We start from the raw sequence: 16,083 nt of genomic DNA on the forward strand, positions 1-16,083 counted from the left end.
TAGGACTGTCAAGAAGACAAGGGGTGGAACATGTTTTTGAGGAAGCTGTTGGCTAAAACTTCTCATCAGCTATATAGAAAAGTTCAGTGGTCATTCTACTTTCCCCTTGCCTAACTGTGATCTGGAAAGAGGGAACAGGGATGGGAAAATATACAGAGACTGCCACTAGCTCTACAGTGAGAAAAAAAATATCCAGTGGACCTCTAGGTGGTTCTGGAAGTTAGGTAGGGGTTGTTTTCATCCATAAGAAAGAAACAGCTATTTCATGTGCCTATTTTTTTATTCTAGGTATTTATTTCATATCAGACATCCCTGTTTGGGAAAAGAAACTTATACATAGACTATTTTGCATTTGACAATGAAGAAATGAGGTTTAGAAATTTGAGTGATTTGGAATTGGAGTTGTGTACTCATTTGATGGGTGGCACACTGATGCCTGAGAGTGACATCCTGAGATGTGCTGATCAATCTATGGGTAGAGACAAAGATGCAGGTAAATGGGACATCTCTTTGTTGTAGCATTGCATACCTCTGTGTGTCAGATGACAAGGATGAAAGCTGTGAGCGTGTGTGGTCCAGGAGAGATGGGTACTGCTGATGTTGAGGATAGGGATGGGGGCGGGCACTGACTGGGAGGTAAGATAGAAAGACAAGAAATATGAATGGATCTTATGCAACCCATTTTATAATATGCTCCTATATAGAGTTACCTGTGACTCATCGACATCTCAGGTTTAAAAAAAAGTATGATATACATTATGTTTGCATATACGCATCTATACAGTACTCTACCCCATTTAAATTCTCTCCTAGAAGCCCCATCTCGACATTGTCTCCATCCCAACTCTGTAGCCTCTTTGTTCTTTATTAACTCAGCTAGTCTATGCTGCTAGTATGCACATATGTGTACAGCTATCATTTGGGAATGGTCAACTGACCAGGAGCCAATCTGTGAAGAAAACCGACCCTCTCTCCAGCAGCCATTAACATACCAATAGATCTGTGCTAGGGTTGGGTCCTCATGAGCCTTCTCCACCCATGCTAGGATGGTGGCTGTCTTGATCTGGTGTAGACAGCCATCACTGTAGGTTCATCAGTGCATAGGTCCTATCATGTCGAGAAGACAATATTTTGTTGCCATCCTCTCCTGACTCTGTCTCTTACTATCTGCCCTACTGCCCATCCACTTCACGATGTTCCTAAGACTTGCAGGGACGTGTGATATACATGTCATGTTTGGGAGTAAACCCTTGACAGTCACTTCCTCTCTATATTTTGGCTAGTTGTGTCTGTGTTAACTTCTGACCACTTCAATAAGAAGCTTCTCCCATGAGAGGTGAGAGCTGCCCTAAAGTGTAAGGATAAGTATTTAGAAGGCATTTTGATATTATATCCTTTTCTGAAAATGACACATGGAGGCTTTCTCTAGAGTATGTAGTGCTTGCCATTTATAAATTCTTGATGCCATAAAAAAAGTCCAGAAAAGACTAACTGGAGATCTCCAATAAGCCACCACATGAAGGTGAGTAGCAAAATGGACCAGTTCTGATATTTGGAATAATCTCCTAATGTAAAAACGTTAGGAGAATTTAATTCTGCAATTCTTACCTAAAGAAAGTTGGGCTCATGGAAATGACTCTATCCGAGCCCTGAGTTCTTACTAGCTGGGCATGGGATGTAAACCTGAGTTTGTAATCTATAAAAGGAGGAGACTAGTCCTAACCCAATGCTAAGAGTGCTGGGAGCCAGGAACACGGTCTTGGAAGCAAGCTCCCTAGTCTCGAGAAATAAGAACATTTAAAGAAGTATCTCCAAACTTTTAAGACAGTGTCTGAAGGAACATCTGCAGCCTGAGTTCTCAAATGAAGTTCCAGGTGAACTGCTGCATGCTTCCTGTGTGGAGTACCAGTAGCTGAGGATTTTAATAGCCATCTTAATATATTGTTCATAAAATTTGCATAATTTAATAATAAACGTAATCCACATAGTTCAGTATATCTACAGGATTATACAACTACCATTACCAGTTTTAGGATATTTTCATCACTCCAGCAAGAAACCCATCGTCATTACTGGCCATTATCTATCTTTACCCCGAGCTCTTCCTCTCCCCCAACCATCAGGACACTCTATGTGTCCTTTTGCCTATTGTGGTTCACCAGTATTGTCATGTCTCTCAGGACTACACATTTCCTCAAGGCCGAGTTCATTGTGAGGTAGATCCTCTTTTTATCAACTCACCGGCTGATGAACATTTAGGTTGTTTCTGCTTTGATCTATTGAGAAAGCTCTATTATGAATACTCTTGTATGATATAGTGTGTGCACACATTTCCTCATTTTTCTTAGGTGTACATGTAGGAGTATGCTCAGCCATATTATAGCTCTATTTATGATTTTTCAGGAAACATAAGATTGTTGTTTTCTAAAGTGTTACATCCTTTCTTTTGGCAACAGACACAGATCCTAATTTCTCTGTGTCCTCCTCAGCAATTGTCACTACCTGGGTCAAAACAAAATAAAACAAAACTTCTTAGTTTAGGGAAGCCTGAAACATTGGCAGGACTGTGTGTATGTGCCATCTTTCATTTGCACCTGCTGAGCCTTCCTTCCCCAGAGTTGGCCTTTGTGGAAATATTAATATACTCTAATATACCCCCACATTCCTGCTCATCAGATCTAGGCGCATTTTTCTCTTATGTGGACATCTACAATAACTCTTGAGCTCCTAGGCTGGTCTCACCGTCTTCCTAAAGGAACTGTGAGTTCAGTGGTCAGAGCTACGCTTTTTCAGTTCACAAGAAAACACAGGCTCTGGTGAGTATTTGCAACACTCCAAATATCTGATATGTATCGTTTAACTGCTACCAAATATTATTGGAAGAGCTCTATGTAACTTTTTTAGAATATAACTTTTCCCATGGATATTTGTAATATTAATTTAAATAATAATAGCAAATACTCCTCACAAAGAAGTGGACTCATAGTAGGATTCGTGTAGTCGAGTCTAGAGCTTTAATCTACATCGTGGTTCTGTCTCACTGTTGATTAATGACTGCCTAGGTGGAGTAGGACTATTTCATTTATCATAGTCCCAGGAATTAACACAATCCTTGTCCTATAAAAAGGGCAAACCAATTTTGTGCCTTGCTGCTTATATATCCACCTGCCTGAAGAGGGCATCAGACTCCCTCTATAGATGGTTGTGAGCCACCATGAAGATGTTGGGAATTGAACTCAGGACCTCTGGAAGAGCAGCCAATCCTCTTAACCACTGAACCATCTCACCAGCTCTACTTAGCAGTATTTTAAAGCTCTTGTTCACAGGCGGGGCATATGTCTTTGTTCCCCTCTCTCTAATTACATAAGGCCTGACTGCTCAACGAGTCTTCCTTCCCCCTCTGGAGCACAACTAGTACAACCCAACTGCTGATATTTCCTCTAGTTGTGGGGTAACAGATTGTAACGGATTAAAGATTTCACAATACAAACATTTGGCCTGCCCAGAGGTAGGTAGGAGGAAGACAGAAGGTAAAAACATTTAATTTGAAGATTCACAAAACAGGATAATAACAAAAAAATGGTGCCAAGATGTATGACGAGCTCATCAGAAAAGTTTACATGTTGAAAGATTGAAATATGTGTAAGATAGGACAAGACATTTTCCTGCCTTGCTTCCAACACACACACACACACACACACACACACACACACACACACAAATCCCTCATGGAATCTGACCCAGAGGAGCGAGAGTGTACAAATTTATCCCATTTCCCCCTTCTTTCCGGTTTGATTTATCCATGCTTCTGCTCCTGCTAACCAGGTTCCGCTCTGCCAACCTCTCTTTCCCACCGTTCCACTCAATTTTACTTGAAGTTCAACTAACAAACTCACTTCTTTTTATTCTTTGGATAAAAAGAAAAAAAAAGCCCTAACACCTACACCCATTTCTATTTTTAAAAAAATTTGATTTCCTTGGCACAACATGTATCAAAATTTATGAGAAATTCATGAAATTCAGTGAGAATTTGCCCCACAATAAGCCTTTTGAGAGACCGCAGAACACTGTTAATGTTCAGAACATTTTGCTCAAAATCAGAATGCGTGCCTCAAAAGAACACCCGCCTGGCTGTTTTCCACAGTAGCTAAAACTCTTTCTTTTGCTGAGCTCCCCTCATCAACCCATTATCACTGTTGGACTCTACAAGGTTTAGGGCCAATTCGATGGAACAGAAAGACAAAGACAAACCACCGTTGAGCAGGAAGGGTAGAATCGTGTTCCGTACGTAGAGAAAGATCTCAAGAGGTGGGGGCTGTAACCCCAAAGTATATAGGACTTTGCTGCAATCATGGTCACTTGGATAGCTGGAAATTCACCCTTTATTGTTAGTATGGCTGATGATACATGTTTGTAAAGGAAAAATTCTTCCTACATAACTGTATGCTAAAGCTGTATGTCTTGCAGAAAAAGCAGGCACAGAAAATAACCGTGCACTCTCTTGAGGTCGGTTAGCATAGCGATGATGCCGCAGAGCTATGTGGGTTCTGGAGCCCGACTGTCCTGGGTCTAAATCATTGCCAGGCTGTTCACCTTCTGTGTGGCTCAGGATAAATGACAATACAGAGAGTAACCCCATAGGTTGCTCAGGGACATATATAAGATGAGAGATAAGAAGGAGAATGTTGAGAGAGAGAGAGAGAGAGAGTTGGGAAGGTTGGGGTGAGTGGTTTCATGTTTGATGTCTAGCCTAAGTTCTTGGAGCTTACCCTTTTTAGTCTAATTATCAGTTCAATATTTAAGGAAGAGACTGTCATTAAGTTACTTACTCCAGTCTTACTCCTCAAGACAGGAATTCAAGTTTTCACTCTTAATTGGGCCTGTCTTTGCTGATCTCTTGGACTTAAGAGTTGTTCTTGGCTTCTCTCTGTTTATTCAAATTCTACTCAGTTAAAGACTTTGTTACATTTAGTGTGTGTGTGGACATACATGTAATGCTTAGGTATGTATTTCACAATGTCTATGTGGAGATTAGAGAACCTTTAGAGTTGGCTCTCCAGTGGGGCTGGGGGTGACAGTTCACATCTTTAATCCCAGTGCTTGAGAAGCAGAGGCAGACTGATCTCCATGAGTTTGAGGGCAGCCTGAACTATATCAATAACTGGAGGACAGAGGGCTACATAGTGGAACCCTGTTTCCAAAAGTAAAAACAAAACAAAACAAAACAAACAACAACAACAAATAACTTGGTTCTTCTTTCTATCATGTAGGTCCTGGGATTTGAACTCAGATCCACAGTGAGGCACCAAATGGCATTATGAAATGAGCCAGAGCTCTCCCCTATTCAGCTTTAAGTACTAGCTTATGTTCTTCGATGCCTCCCCCGTTTGTTATCTGAATGTTAACAATGAATGTTGTCAGCATTCATTTATAAATCGGATTGGTTCTTTGTGCAGTTCCTTTAGTCATTATTTCACAGTACAAAGATTTACCATTGACTGAGCATTTTCTATGTGCATTAACCATCTCTGTTTTATAGATTTTGTTTCTTTGCATGCTCTTGTAATAGATATTCAATATGTGTTTTGGATGAATGAAAGGAATGTGTTTATTTAAAATATTTCCATGGAAAGTAAATCTCCTGTGCCTTCTTTGTATTAATGCAGATTCATGCACAAAAATCATTCGTTTTGTGTTAAAGAGTATCATTGAATTTTAAGGTTCTGCATTTTGGGTGGAAATCATGCTGATTATCTATGAAATAATACCTTTGCAAAATAATAAAAATAATCCAGTGAATAAAATTTTGCTATCTCGTATAAATTTTCCATTCACTATAATACCTAAAAGGGTTAGATATTATATTATATATAATACCTAAAAGGTAGCTCTTTCCTGTTGGTATACATAGACATTCCTACACTCCATATCACCACACATGCCTTAATCCACTGCAAACTGTTAACACAAAGTGGCCTATTGCCACAAGCTTCAAAAAAGTGAGCCTATGTCGATAGTTTGCATTAAAATGTAATTTATAGCTCCGTTTTAAGGCTAAGAAGGTCAAAAGAGACAATTTGAAAAAGACTAAGCTGAAACAGCGCATGGATTTCAGAAATGCATGAGAATTTTGCTTCGAGCATTGCTGTGTGGACCTGGACAAGTTACTGAAACGTTCTGTGGTCACTGGCTTTCTTACCCAATGTTATGGGAACTATGATTTGTGTGTGCGCACATGTGAGCATGCAGATGCTGGTGCTCGCACATCAAAAGGTCAGAGCAGGACACAGGTGTCTTTGGAGAGCCAGGCCTTTGTGGGATTAGACCTTTGAAGGAGGTGACGATGAGAGTGGAGCAATGGACACTAGTGAGATGGCATTGTGATGGTATCTAAAGCCTTCTTCAAGGTTAGCTCTTGCTTTAAGTGAGTCCAGTTTACACTGCTCTTATGGAGAATCCTCAATTAAATTATTAAACTTTTAAGAGCACAATTATATGAAATTTAAAATTTATCTGTGCCTACAATTGCTATGTGTCTATATCTCAATATATATGTATGTATATCAATACATATATGATATTTTTAACCACATTTATGAAGCTGACAGTATTTGTTATACATTAAGCAGAATTAGTGGTTGAAATTAGTGGTCAAAGACACATCATAAAATATCAAGTGTCACCAGCTGAGGACCCCAATACATATACAGCAGAGGACTGCCGGGTCTCGACTCAGTCAGAGAAGATGCATCTAACCCTCAAGAGACTTGGGGCCCCAGGGAGTGTGGAGGTCTGGTGGGGTGGGGGTGGGGTGGGGACATCCTCTTGGAGACTTGGGTGGGGAAGGTATGGGATGTGGAACAGTCAGAGGGTGGGTGGACCGGGAGAGGGATAAAGTCTGGACTGTAAAAAAAGATTAAAGAAAACAACAACAACAAAACCAAAGGAACTCCAGCACTGTTTGGTTTTGGCCTCTCCCCAGAAAAGATTGTAAAGAGTTTTAAATTTGGCTTTAGTCCTTTTCATTATTAAGAGTTGGCACAGATGAAAAAAAATATCAAGTGTGTCTATACTTCTGTAGGGTAAAGTGAAACTGATATATTCTGAGTTCCATAGGATGGACACATAGATATTGAAAATCCTGCAGTAGATCATGGTCTAATATACTATAAAATACTTCAGTACTGCTAAGTGGTATCTCGTGTACCATCTAGGTGTTTAACAGCAAATTTTCTAGGCATAATATACTTGGGTTTATTATTATTATTTGAATATTATTTGAATCCTCCCTGGAACATATTTTCTTATTCCTCTGATTTTCATTTTCATATTTTGAACAGAGACTTAAGTTGTTTCATTTACTCTTTACCCTTAAAACTTGGTTAAAGCTAACCTATGGCTCTATGGGAGTCACAGAAGCAGGATAAAGACGAGCTTCATGGGAAGGAAAGTACAGTGAGCGATACATTACAAAAAATGGCGGGAGAGAATTGTTTGTGCAACTAAAAGTATCAGCAACGATCTTCCCGTGTGTGTGTCTGCCCTGCCCCCTCCCGCTCCCCTCAGTGTTTTTCACTGGGGAAGAGTGAGACCACTCCTGTCTGGAAGCACATGATCTATGGCTTCCTGAAAGGCTGTGGATGTAAGTGAATGTTTTCAGGGCACTTCCTAAATGTGACGGCCTGTGAGTGACAGACAGGGTTACTGTTCAAGTGTCACTTAGAGCTGTCTGCAGTCTGCACACTTGTTTGTTGGTATGTGTGTTGGGGGGAAATGTCTCTGACAGCTCGAATTGCCATCAGATTCCTAAATGTGCTTAGAAGATGTCAACTGTTTGATGATCTTTGGCCATAAAGATGCTGTAAGAAATAACTTTAACTCATTTCAGAGAAGTACCAAGTAATTGACCACTGGAAGCCAAAAATAAAAACCTGCCATTTGATTGAAAATGTATTCTCAAAATGCTTTTCTGTGAAGTAAATGTTTTTCTAATTAGGCTTAAAAATGTGAAATTTTCTTGCAAAATTGATTTCCCATTAAAGACCTAAAGTAGTTTCTCTTCCCTTCTGCCTGGGTACTAATTAAATTATGTCCCAACTTGTTTTAATTCAGCAATCAATTTTTTTCCCATTTGCACTGGATTACAGAGCCTCATTTAAAAGGCACTCTAACAAATTCACACAAAGAGAGGTGCTAGACTTACTTTCTACTGGAGAGAAGGCAATGGCAGGCTTGAGAGCTTACAGCCCACTAGGGCAAACGTGCAAATGAAGGAAAAAATGTCCATGTGTGTTTTACTGCTGTGTATTCCTTATATCATTTTAGAGATGAGAAGAAAAATGAGAAAGAAAACCTAAGGGACAACAATGCATTGATGTGTCCCTGACACTGGATGCAGGGATGAGACAAATTCTAAGCTAAATTTATAAAAACAAACATGCAAATCATAGCTGTTGAGTGTAGTATTTGGAATAATGCAGGGAAATGTTAAAGGAGTTGATTATTCTGAAAATATGATGGTTAGTTCCAGTTATGACCTTGGGTGACATGAGAAACTATACTTTGAACGATCAAGCAAAAGAGAAAACATGAAAATTTGAGGATAGATGGCCTCACGCCGTTCACACTGAGCGTCTTACACCAATGGAAGAGAACTGTATGTGTTGTTTATATGTGGAAAGGCTCAGAGACTACAAACAGGAAAATTGGATAAAGTGAATGGTTTTACATGGAGTCACCTCCTGAGAGAAAGGTTGTACCATCTCCAGGGTTACAATCCACTGTCATCTGTTGAAAAATGTGGAGGTGGAGAGAGGGAGTAGTCAGTCATCTTACACATAACAAAGAAAACATGGCGGTGAAGTGGAACCAGTCAGCAGCTTTGTGTAAACATGAGGAATGCTGACCTAGATGGGAAACTCACCAACAGTGGGATCCAATGATCGGAGTCTGGGGCCACAGTGTGCACTGCTGAAGTCTTCTCCTAGCTGAACCTGCGTGGTGTGTGTTCCACCCCAGGCCTTGACACAAGTTGGTTGCCCATCCCCTTTGTAAACCATTTGCATATGAATCGTCACTAAAATAGCATGCCAAGCTGTTGCTTATGGTACTTCTTCATTTTCTTGTGACTTTAGGTTGTCTTCCCTTACTCTGTCACTGTTGCAGGTGTGGAGTTCTGTGGGCCTGCTTTAACCTGCCTTCTATCCAAGGCTCTAATTGAAAAGCATGCCGTGGTTACGTTTTCTGGTCCCCAAGTTGTTTCTTTAAGTCTTTTTGACATTAAAATGATATTTAACATTGAGAGGTGAAATGAAGTCTGAGGATGCACTAGCTCACATGGGAAAACAGTTCTCTGAATTCATAAGAACTAATGTCCGTACAAGACACCAGTTTATTTGCACCATTATTACTTTGTGGAGTTGATAAACAGTAGCAAAAACTGCACAGCACATAACACTGAGAACAAGGAAGCCTTGAGCTAGGAAATGTAACTGGGTCTTATTTCTTCTCCTAGGAGAAAGTGTCTTGCTGTTTCTAGTCATGCAGAGATACGTGGAGTGACATGTTTTAGCAAGTTTTTACTTCACAATAGAGGACACGACCTCTCCACTGGACGACAGCTACTCTTCCAGAGTGAAGACCAAAGAGGAATATGTTCCAAGTGTTTAAATGGAAGAGTTTATTGTTTAGCATTAGAAATGTCCAGTGGCTTGTGGGCAACACAATATTGTAAGGAGATAGAGTTGAGTTGGAGATGGAGGAAAAGTGAGAAGAGGGAAATAAAGGGCCATAGAAGAAAAGGGGCAACCAGTCACTCCTCTACTAAAGAGTCACTGCCTGCCAGATGCTTTCTGAGTTCTACAGTCTTTGGTATTTATAACGTTAGGCCAATCTTTAGAATAAAACAATGAATTTGAAAGGACTTCAGTGTCCAAGGCTAAATAAATGGACTTTTAAGGTGAGTCTTTCCCCAGAATCCAGTGTAGCTGGTGATATCAAGGACAGGTTGGGAAGTGGCAGAAGAGGGGACTGGAGACTGTTACACACACCTGTTATTTTCACTAAAAAGCACGGCAGCATATTTCCAGGAATCTGGTAATTACTATTTTCAGAATGAGTTGTTTTCCATGATTTGGGTGACAGATGTGTTAGAGAAGTTATGGGAGAAGAAAACAGTCAAACTAAGACGGGAACATCGAGAGAAAGAAGGAAAGTCATCTACTTAGATCCAATCTACTGGTTTACTGTTGAGTCTTAAAACTCTGTATTTACTTGAGGAATTTTTGAAAGAATGCAGACTACTAGGCAGTTTCCCTAAATACAGGCACAGCACCTCTCAGAAAGTCAACGGGTGTGATTGTAGAATCCTACTCCATGAACCTGGTAATAGGTAAGCAGTTAGAGCCGTAAGCCAAGGAGACATAACCTTGCCTTGTCAGATAGAAGTGGATCATAGCCAACCGAAAGCAAGTGAATTAATGACTACCGGTCAGTTAGTAAAAATGCATTATATTCAAATAAAATACAAAAACTCATGAAACATCTCGCTAGCTTGTTGGATACAAATAGTATTACTGAATAATTGGCTTTCTCATCATATATGTACTTGAATTGACATCAGTATTAGCTCACCCATAAGAAAGAATCACATATAAAATCCTTAGAGTTAAAAATTTGGTACTTTTCAGGATTCTTCTTCTATTGGTGCTTTTTCACGGTAAGGCAAACTCTGATCTCAATATTAAGGAATGTGATGTTTGATTAGTATTATTTTCACAAAGCAGAGATTAACAAATCAGTTTGCTTCCTTTTATAGAACAAAATAGTAATTTTTAAAGTGTAAATCTCAACATATGTGTTAAAAGTTTTCATATTCTATTACGGGTTTGAAGCGTGTAGGTGTAGGTGGCCGAAAAGATTCTCATGGTAATGAACCAGGCTGAGATCTATGTGGCCCCAGAGTGACTAAACATAGAGATCCTGGAAAATTATTGCCAGCGTCCTAAAGAGGGGCTGTGAACGGAGTTTGTTTAGAACTGAGAGACGCTAAGGGCTGTTTGTTTTTCTAATATTAGCCTGCTGAGACATTCACACAGACAAACGCCCATGCCAGGCTAGCACAGCACAATCCAACACAATTGGTTACTATGGAGTGTAAATGCACTATGGATACTGAATTCTTTTTAAATGACAGAAAAATACTCGGCTATTAAAACCAGGAGAAAAACAATGTGCATAGTCCTATGAAGATACGACTCACTTAAAAAATGGACTTAATATCAGCTTTTGTGTGTAATAGTTTCTTTTCTTTACCCATTATGTTTTGATGTCTGCATGAGAAACAACAAACCTCAGTATGCTGACATAATCAAGGGAAAAGCGCCCGTTTACTTCACTGTGATAGTTCTGAAACCCACGCAGACAATACAAGATGATTGCCCACTGTCTTTTAAAGGAAAGGGTTGTTTACACAGCCCAGTGCATGTTATGTCTCTATTCTCTTTTAAATTCTACCCAGAAGCCTTGAATATATTTTTGCAGGGTCATATGATCCTTCTGAGTCTGTTTTGGCAGCCTTCACTTTGAAGGCCCATGTCATCCTTCAGGAAGATCATCTCTCTATGGCTTAGTATATGAAGAGCAACAGGTGAGTGAACGCAGCTTGTCATGTTAGAAATACTAATGGATTTCCTACCTCTTCCTTCTCAGCGCTCTGGAGATCACGCCACTCCTCGGTTACATGGCCAAAATCCACGGTGTTCATAGGGACTTTGAACTCTCCAATGATGTCATGCTTGGAGAAGCGATCAAAGTCATACACAGCCATCACCAGTGTTTTGCCACCTAATTCCGAGTATGGCACCTGCACAGAAGGAGGTGAGGAGAGGACAGCTGGTCACAGAATGCAACCTCTTGTGGGAGGATGTTAAATGACTCTTTTATAGGCATTATCTGAGACCATCAGAAAACACAGATATTTCCATTATCATGTATAATAGTAGCAAAATTACAGTTATGACGTATCGACAGAGATAATTTTATGATTGGGGAGGGTTCACCACAACATGAGGAACTGAATGAAAGGGTCGCAGCGTTAGGAGGGTTGAGAAGCACTGGTCTAGACCATAGTTAAATGAAGGGGTGATTTGTTCCAAAGCTCTGCTAGTCGTCTAAAAGGATCTAAATGAAATTCACAAAGTGCCTCTCATACTTTCTAAAATAATTTAGTGATTGACATGAGCTGACTGGAAAATTGATGTTTTGAATAGCACAGATTCATTATCATACGGCTCTTGAAGTTCCTTTGTAAGTGTGATACTCCTTAGCATGAGTTGTAGCAAAAGGCCAAGGAGGAGTGAATTCTCCAGCTGTTCCAATCCATTTGGGACAGATGCTACGGTTTGCAGAGTTTGCTAGTGACATTTTTTTAAAATTCAGGGAAAGCTGTGCATACCAACTAAGCTACCCTTTAGTAAGTGGGTAGAAACGTCTCATCCAAGGATTGTTTAGATGTGTACTATATATTTGATCAGTTTTTTACACGTGAAAGATTTTATGAGTGTATGTGCTGTACGTCCCAGCAAACCCCTCTCAAAGAACTTATTAGAAGGAAAAAAGATGAAAGTTTAATTGACCATTTATGTACAAGAAATGTGAGCTTTCTAAAGAGTAGTTATGAATTTCATCAGTTATGAATTATGATCAGAACCAGGTTATTTTTCTAAAATCCTGTGAATGAAAACTGAGTATAATTTTTTTTTCTATTTTTGGAAGGATCTTAAATAAGCTTGAAAAGATCCGAATTTCAATAAAATCAACAAATGTTAGAGTGGTAATATGGAATCCCTTAAAATTTTAAATTGTAGTTCTTGGATATTTGGTCATGCGCGAACAGTCCCCATGATGTCCGTGCTTTGGGTCAGGTAGACTTGGACCTGGGGCACACGAACAAACTCGACTTCTCCAGCCATCAGGAGTCTGCACTCTGTGGAGCCATTTTGAGAATGAGAGAGTATAGTTTAAACATCTAGTCCATGGTAGGCTCTTCAACCCATTTATTATTAATACATCCTCCAAATAGGAGTGTATTTTAGTAGAGAGAAGATGAATTTATTTTGGGGCATGTTGAACGTCTTAAGTACATTTAATCCTCTCAAAGGCCAGTCTACAAGCTTCTACTTCTATACTGCATGTCGGTCTGGGATTTCAAGATACAGTTTACAATGTCTACTGTGGGAATCAACATATTTCTTCATGTTTACAGCCTGCTCTACTTTCCTGAAATACAATAATGTGGCAATTATAAAAATTTATAGATGATTAAAAGTTAAAAAATGGTTCTTGTAGTCATAGACATAAGTAAAATATTAGCATCAATATGCTTCAAAAGAATTAATATGCAAGCAATAGAGTGGGACACTATAAAATTATTTCAGCATTCCTTAAAATAATATGAGTCTATTAAACTCCATTTGGAAGTATATATAGCCAAATAAAATGTTATTGACTACTAGCTACATGATTTTAAGTAATTAATATTTAACACTTCTGGTATAGGGTTTATAATGACTTGTTTTGAAGGCAGGGATTTTCAGGCTCTGATTCTTGCTCTTTTCATGGCCCAGGCAAGGAAAAACTAAGGCATTATATCTTTAAAACTCGAAACCTTTAAAGAATAGGAAGACTGCTGCTCTTTCACTAAATTGCAAACAAGATTTGAAGAGGTGACTCATGCCCCCATTTCCTTTTCCCACCGGAATGTTTGCCAACACGAGGCTCATGTTATTGCTAAGCCTGGCTGGTGGACGGGGTAATTTTGAATCTGCCTGCTGGCATATTCACAGAAATTTCATTTTCCTGAAATGTATTGTTCTAAGGAAAACATTTTAAAACAATTCCGCATCTCCACCAGAAGCACCATTTTGATGAAGGGTTCCCAGTGAAGAGTTACAAGGTGCCTTGCGGCTCGCGGGGCACGACACTTTGATAAGTAGTCTTATGGTCAGAATGTCTCTTGGTTATTGTTTGTCAACTGATGTGTCTCAACATGATGAAAGCATCAGAGAAGAGCCTAGAGAAAAGGATTGATGCTGGAGAATCCCATAACCTTTTTATTGCTAGGAGGGAAGGCTTTAGCATGTTCAAACTTCCCCTGCATTGGTAAGGTAAGCATTGGAGAACAGCTTCCTCCATTCTGACTGCAACAGGCCTTACAGGCATGGCCTAGTTTTCAGAGACTTTGGAATTCTGAAAGTAAACGCATGGGCCTTATTTTTGGAGGTAATGGGGTGTAGTGTCCGAGTCCATAGGCACACATGGAGTAGACCTTGGGCTCTTAAGAGTGATGCTGATATGGGAAGATCTACTCTGAAATGACACAGCCAAAACCTGCATCACAGAATCTTGGCTAGACTGAAAGTGAAAATGTAAAATATTCCGAATGTAACCGTGAGGAATCCTAGAGTAACTATTGATGTGTGTGCTTTTATGCATGTCAGGATACAACTCGTATTTAATCTGAAACCATAGGGGAAAAGTTATGAGTCCAGAACTCTACCTTGAAAGTAAATTGTTCATTGAAGACTGGATTGAGGGTTTTCCGGTGGACTTTTGTCTCAAACTTCTTCTTTTTGTCGGGCAGCAGGAAGACTTTGACGTATGGATCAGATGTCCCTCCCATGTCCAGGGCGGGCAGTTCAGCAGCCTGGATGATTCCTACCAACAGCTGAAATGAACAACAGCCAACGAGCAACACAAAGGGTGAGTCCTTGGAGAGGGATTGATTGGTTCAGTGTCGCACACTGTGATGTCCCCTGTTCCCTCTGCTTTTAGTAAACTTTTATTCTCATGCATCTGAATAGAGAGGGCACATGCAGTGAGCTCTTTAAACATTAGACACCAGATTATGACAGATGCAGGCTCTAGGAAGCCTAGTTTTAAGTACAAAAGAGGCTTTTAAAAGGTTGCTGATTACAGTTAAATATGGAATTCATATTTGCAGAAGGGTTGCAATCAAATAACTTCCCAGTTGCTAAAAGCTCTTGTGCATTGTTTTTCCTTCCAGCTCATGCTTTATAAGTAGAAATAAATCGTTAAACAACCACTAGCCTGCAATTGCAAAGCAGGGTTTTTTTTTTTTATTATTCTTTCTGAAGTCGCAGAACAGCTAAATGGAAATTTCTTAGTCACCGACTAGTATTTTGAAATAAAAATTGAGAGCTTCACACTTCTTTCCCACTTGACCTATCCTTGTGTGTTATCTACGTTTTTTTTAAAGCTTAGCTTATGATTGAACAATTACCTAAGAAAGCTTGCATTTAAATGTAGGATGCAGAACAAAATATATAATTCAAGTTTTCTAAAAGGAGAATTATAGACTTGAATATTCATGGTAAATAATTGTTTTTGATTTTTCCTAATATAGAAATTTTATCTGCAATGTATTTTTTTCACAAATAAAATTTTCATTTTCACCATGAATATTAAAATAATGTGGCATTTTTAAAAAAATAAAATCTTACTCTGTAGTACAGGCTGGACATGAAGTTGTGGGAAATCACCTGCCTCAGTATTTCTAGTACTCAGATTCCAAACATGAGCCCCACTTGAGTACCGGATAGAGATGTTGTTTGGAGCAGTTGGCAGGCCCCTATAGGTGAATCTCAAAAGATACTTTGAACTTTTAACATTGTTGAGATTGCTATAGACTATGGGGACTTTGGTGCTATGGCTAGATATGGCCCCCATGTATTTGAGGCTATAGGGACCAGGGAGTAGTATGTGGTGGTTTGAATTTGCTTGGCCCAGGGAGTGGCAGTATTAGGTGGTGTGGCCTGGTTAGAGTAGGTGTGGCTTTGTTGGAGGAAGTGTGTCACTGTAGGTGTGGGCTTAAGACCCTCATCCTAGCTCCCTAGAAGCCAGTCTTCTCCTGTTTGCCTTCAGAACAAGACGTTGAACACTCAGCTCCTCTTGAGCCATGCCTGCTTGGATGCTGCCATGCTCCCACCTTGATGATAATGATGATGAACCTGTAAGCCAGCTCCAATTAAATGTTGTCCTTATAAAAGTTGCCTTGGTCATGGT

The 16,083-nt window shown here is 39.6% G+C and overlaps 1 protein-coding gene across 1 annotated transcript in view; it reads right to left on the reverse strand.

Annotated features, from left to right (window-relative positions):
• Positions 1-16,083, reverse strand: part of Syt1 (synaptotagmin 1) — a 502,043-nt gene that overhangs the window by 114,305 nt on the left and 371,655 nt on the right. Inside the window, exons 7-8 of the mRNA XM_028754572.1 lie at positions 14,558-14,725; positions 11,696-11,863 (exon numbers count right to left, since the gene is read on the reverse strand). Coding sequence (XP_028610405.1) covers positions 11,696-11,863; positions 14,558-14,725 — 336 coding nt within the window. The remainder of the gene's footprint in view (positions 1-11,695; positions 11,864-14,557; positions 14,726-16,083) is intronic.

This window comes from Grammomys surdaster, unplaced genomic scaffold (genome assembly GCF_004785775.1).
Source record: "Grammomys surdaster isolate TR1022 unplaced genomic scaffold, NIH_TR_1.0 126028, whole genome shotgun sequence".
NCBI classification, from domain to species: Eukaryota; Metazoa; Chordata; class Mammalia; order Rodentia; family Muridae; genus Grammomys; species Grammomys surdaster.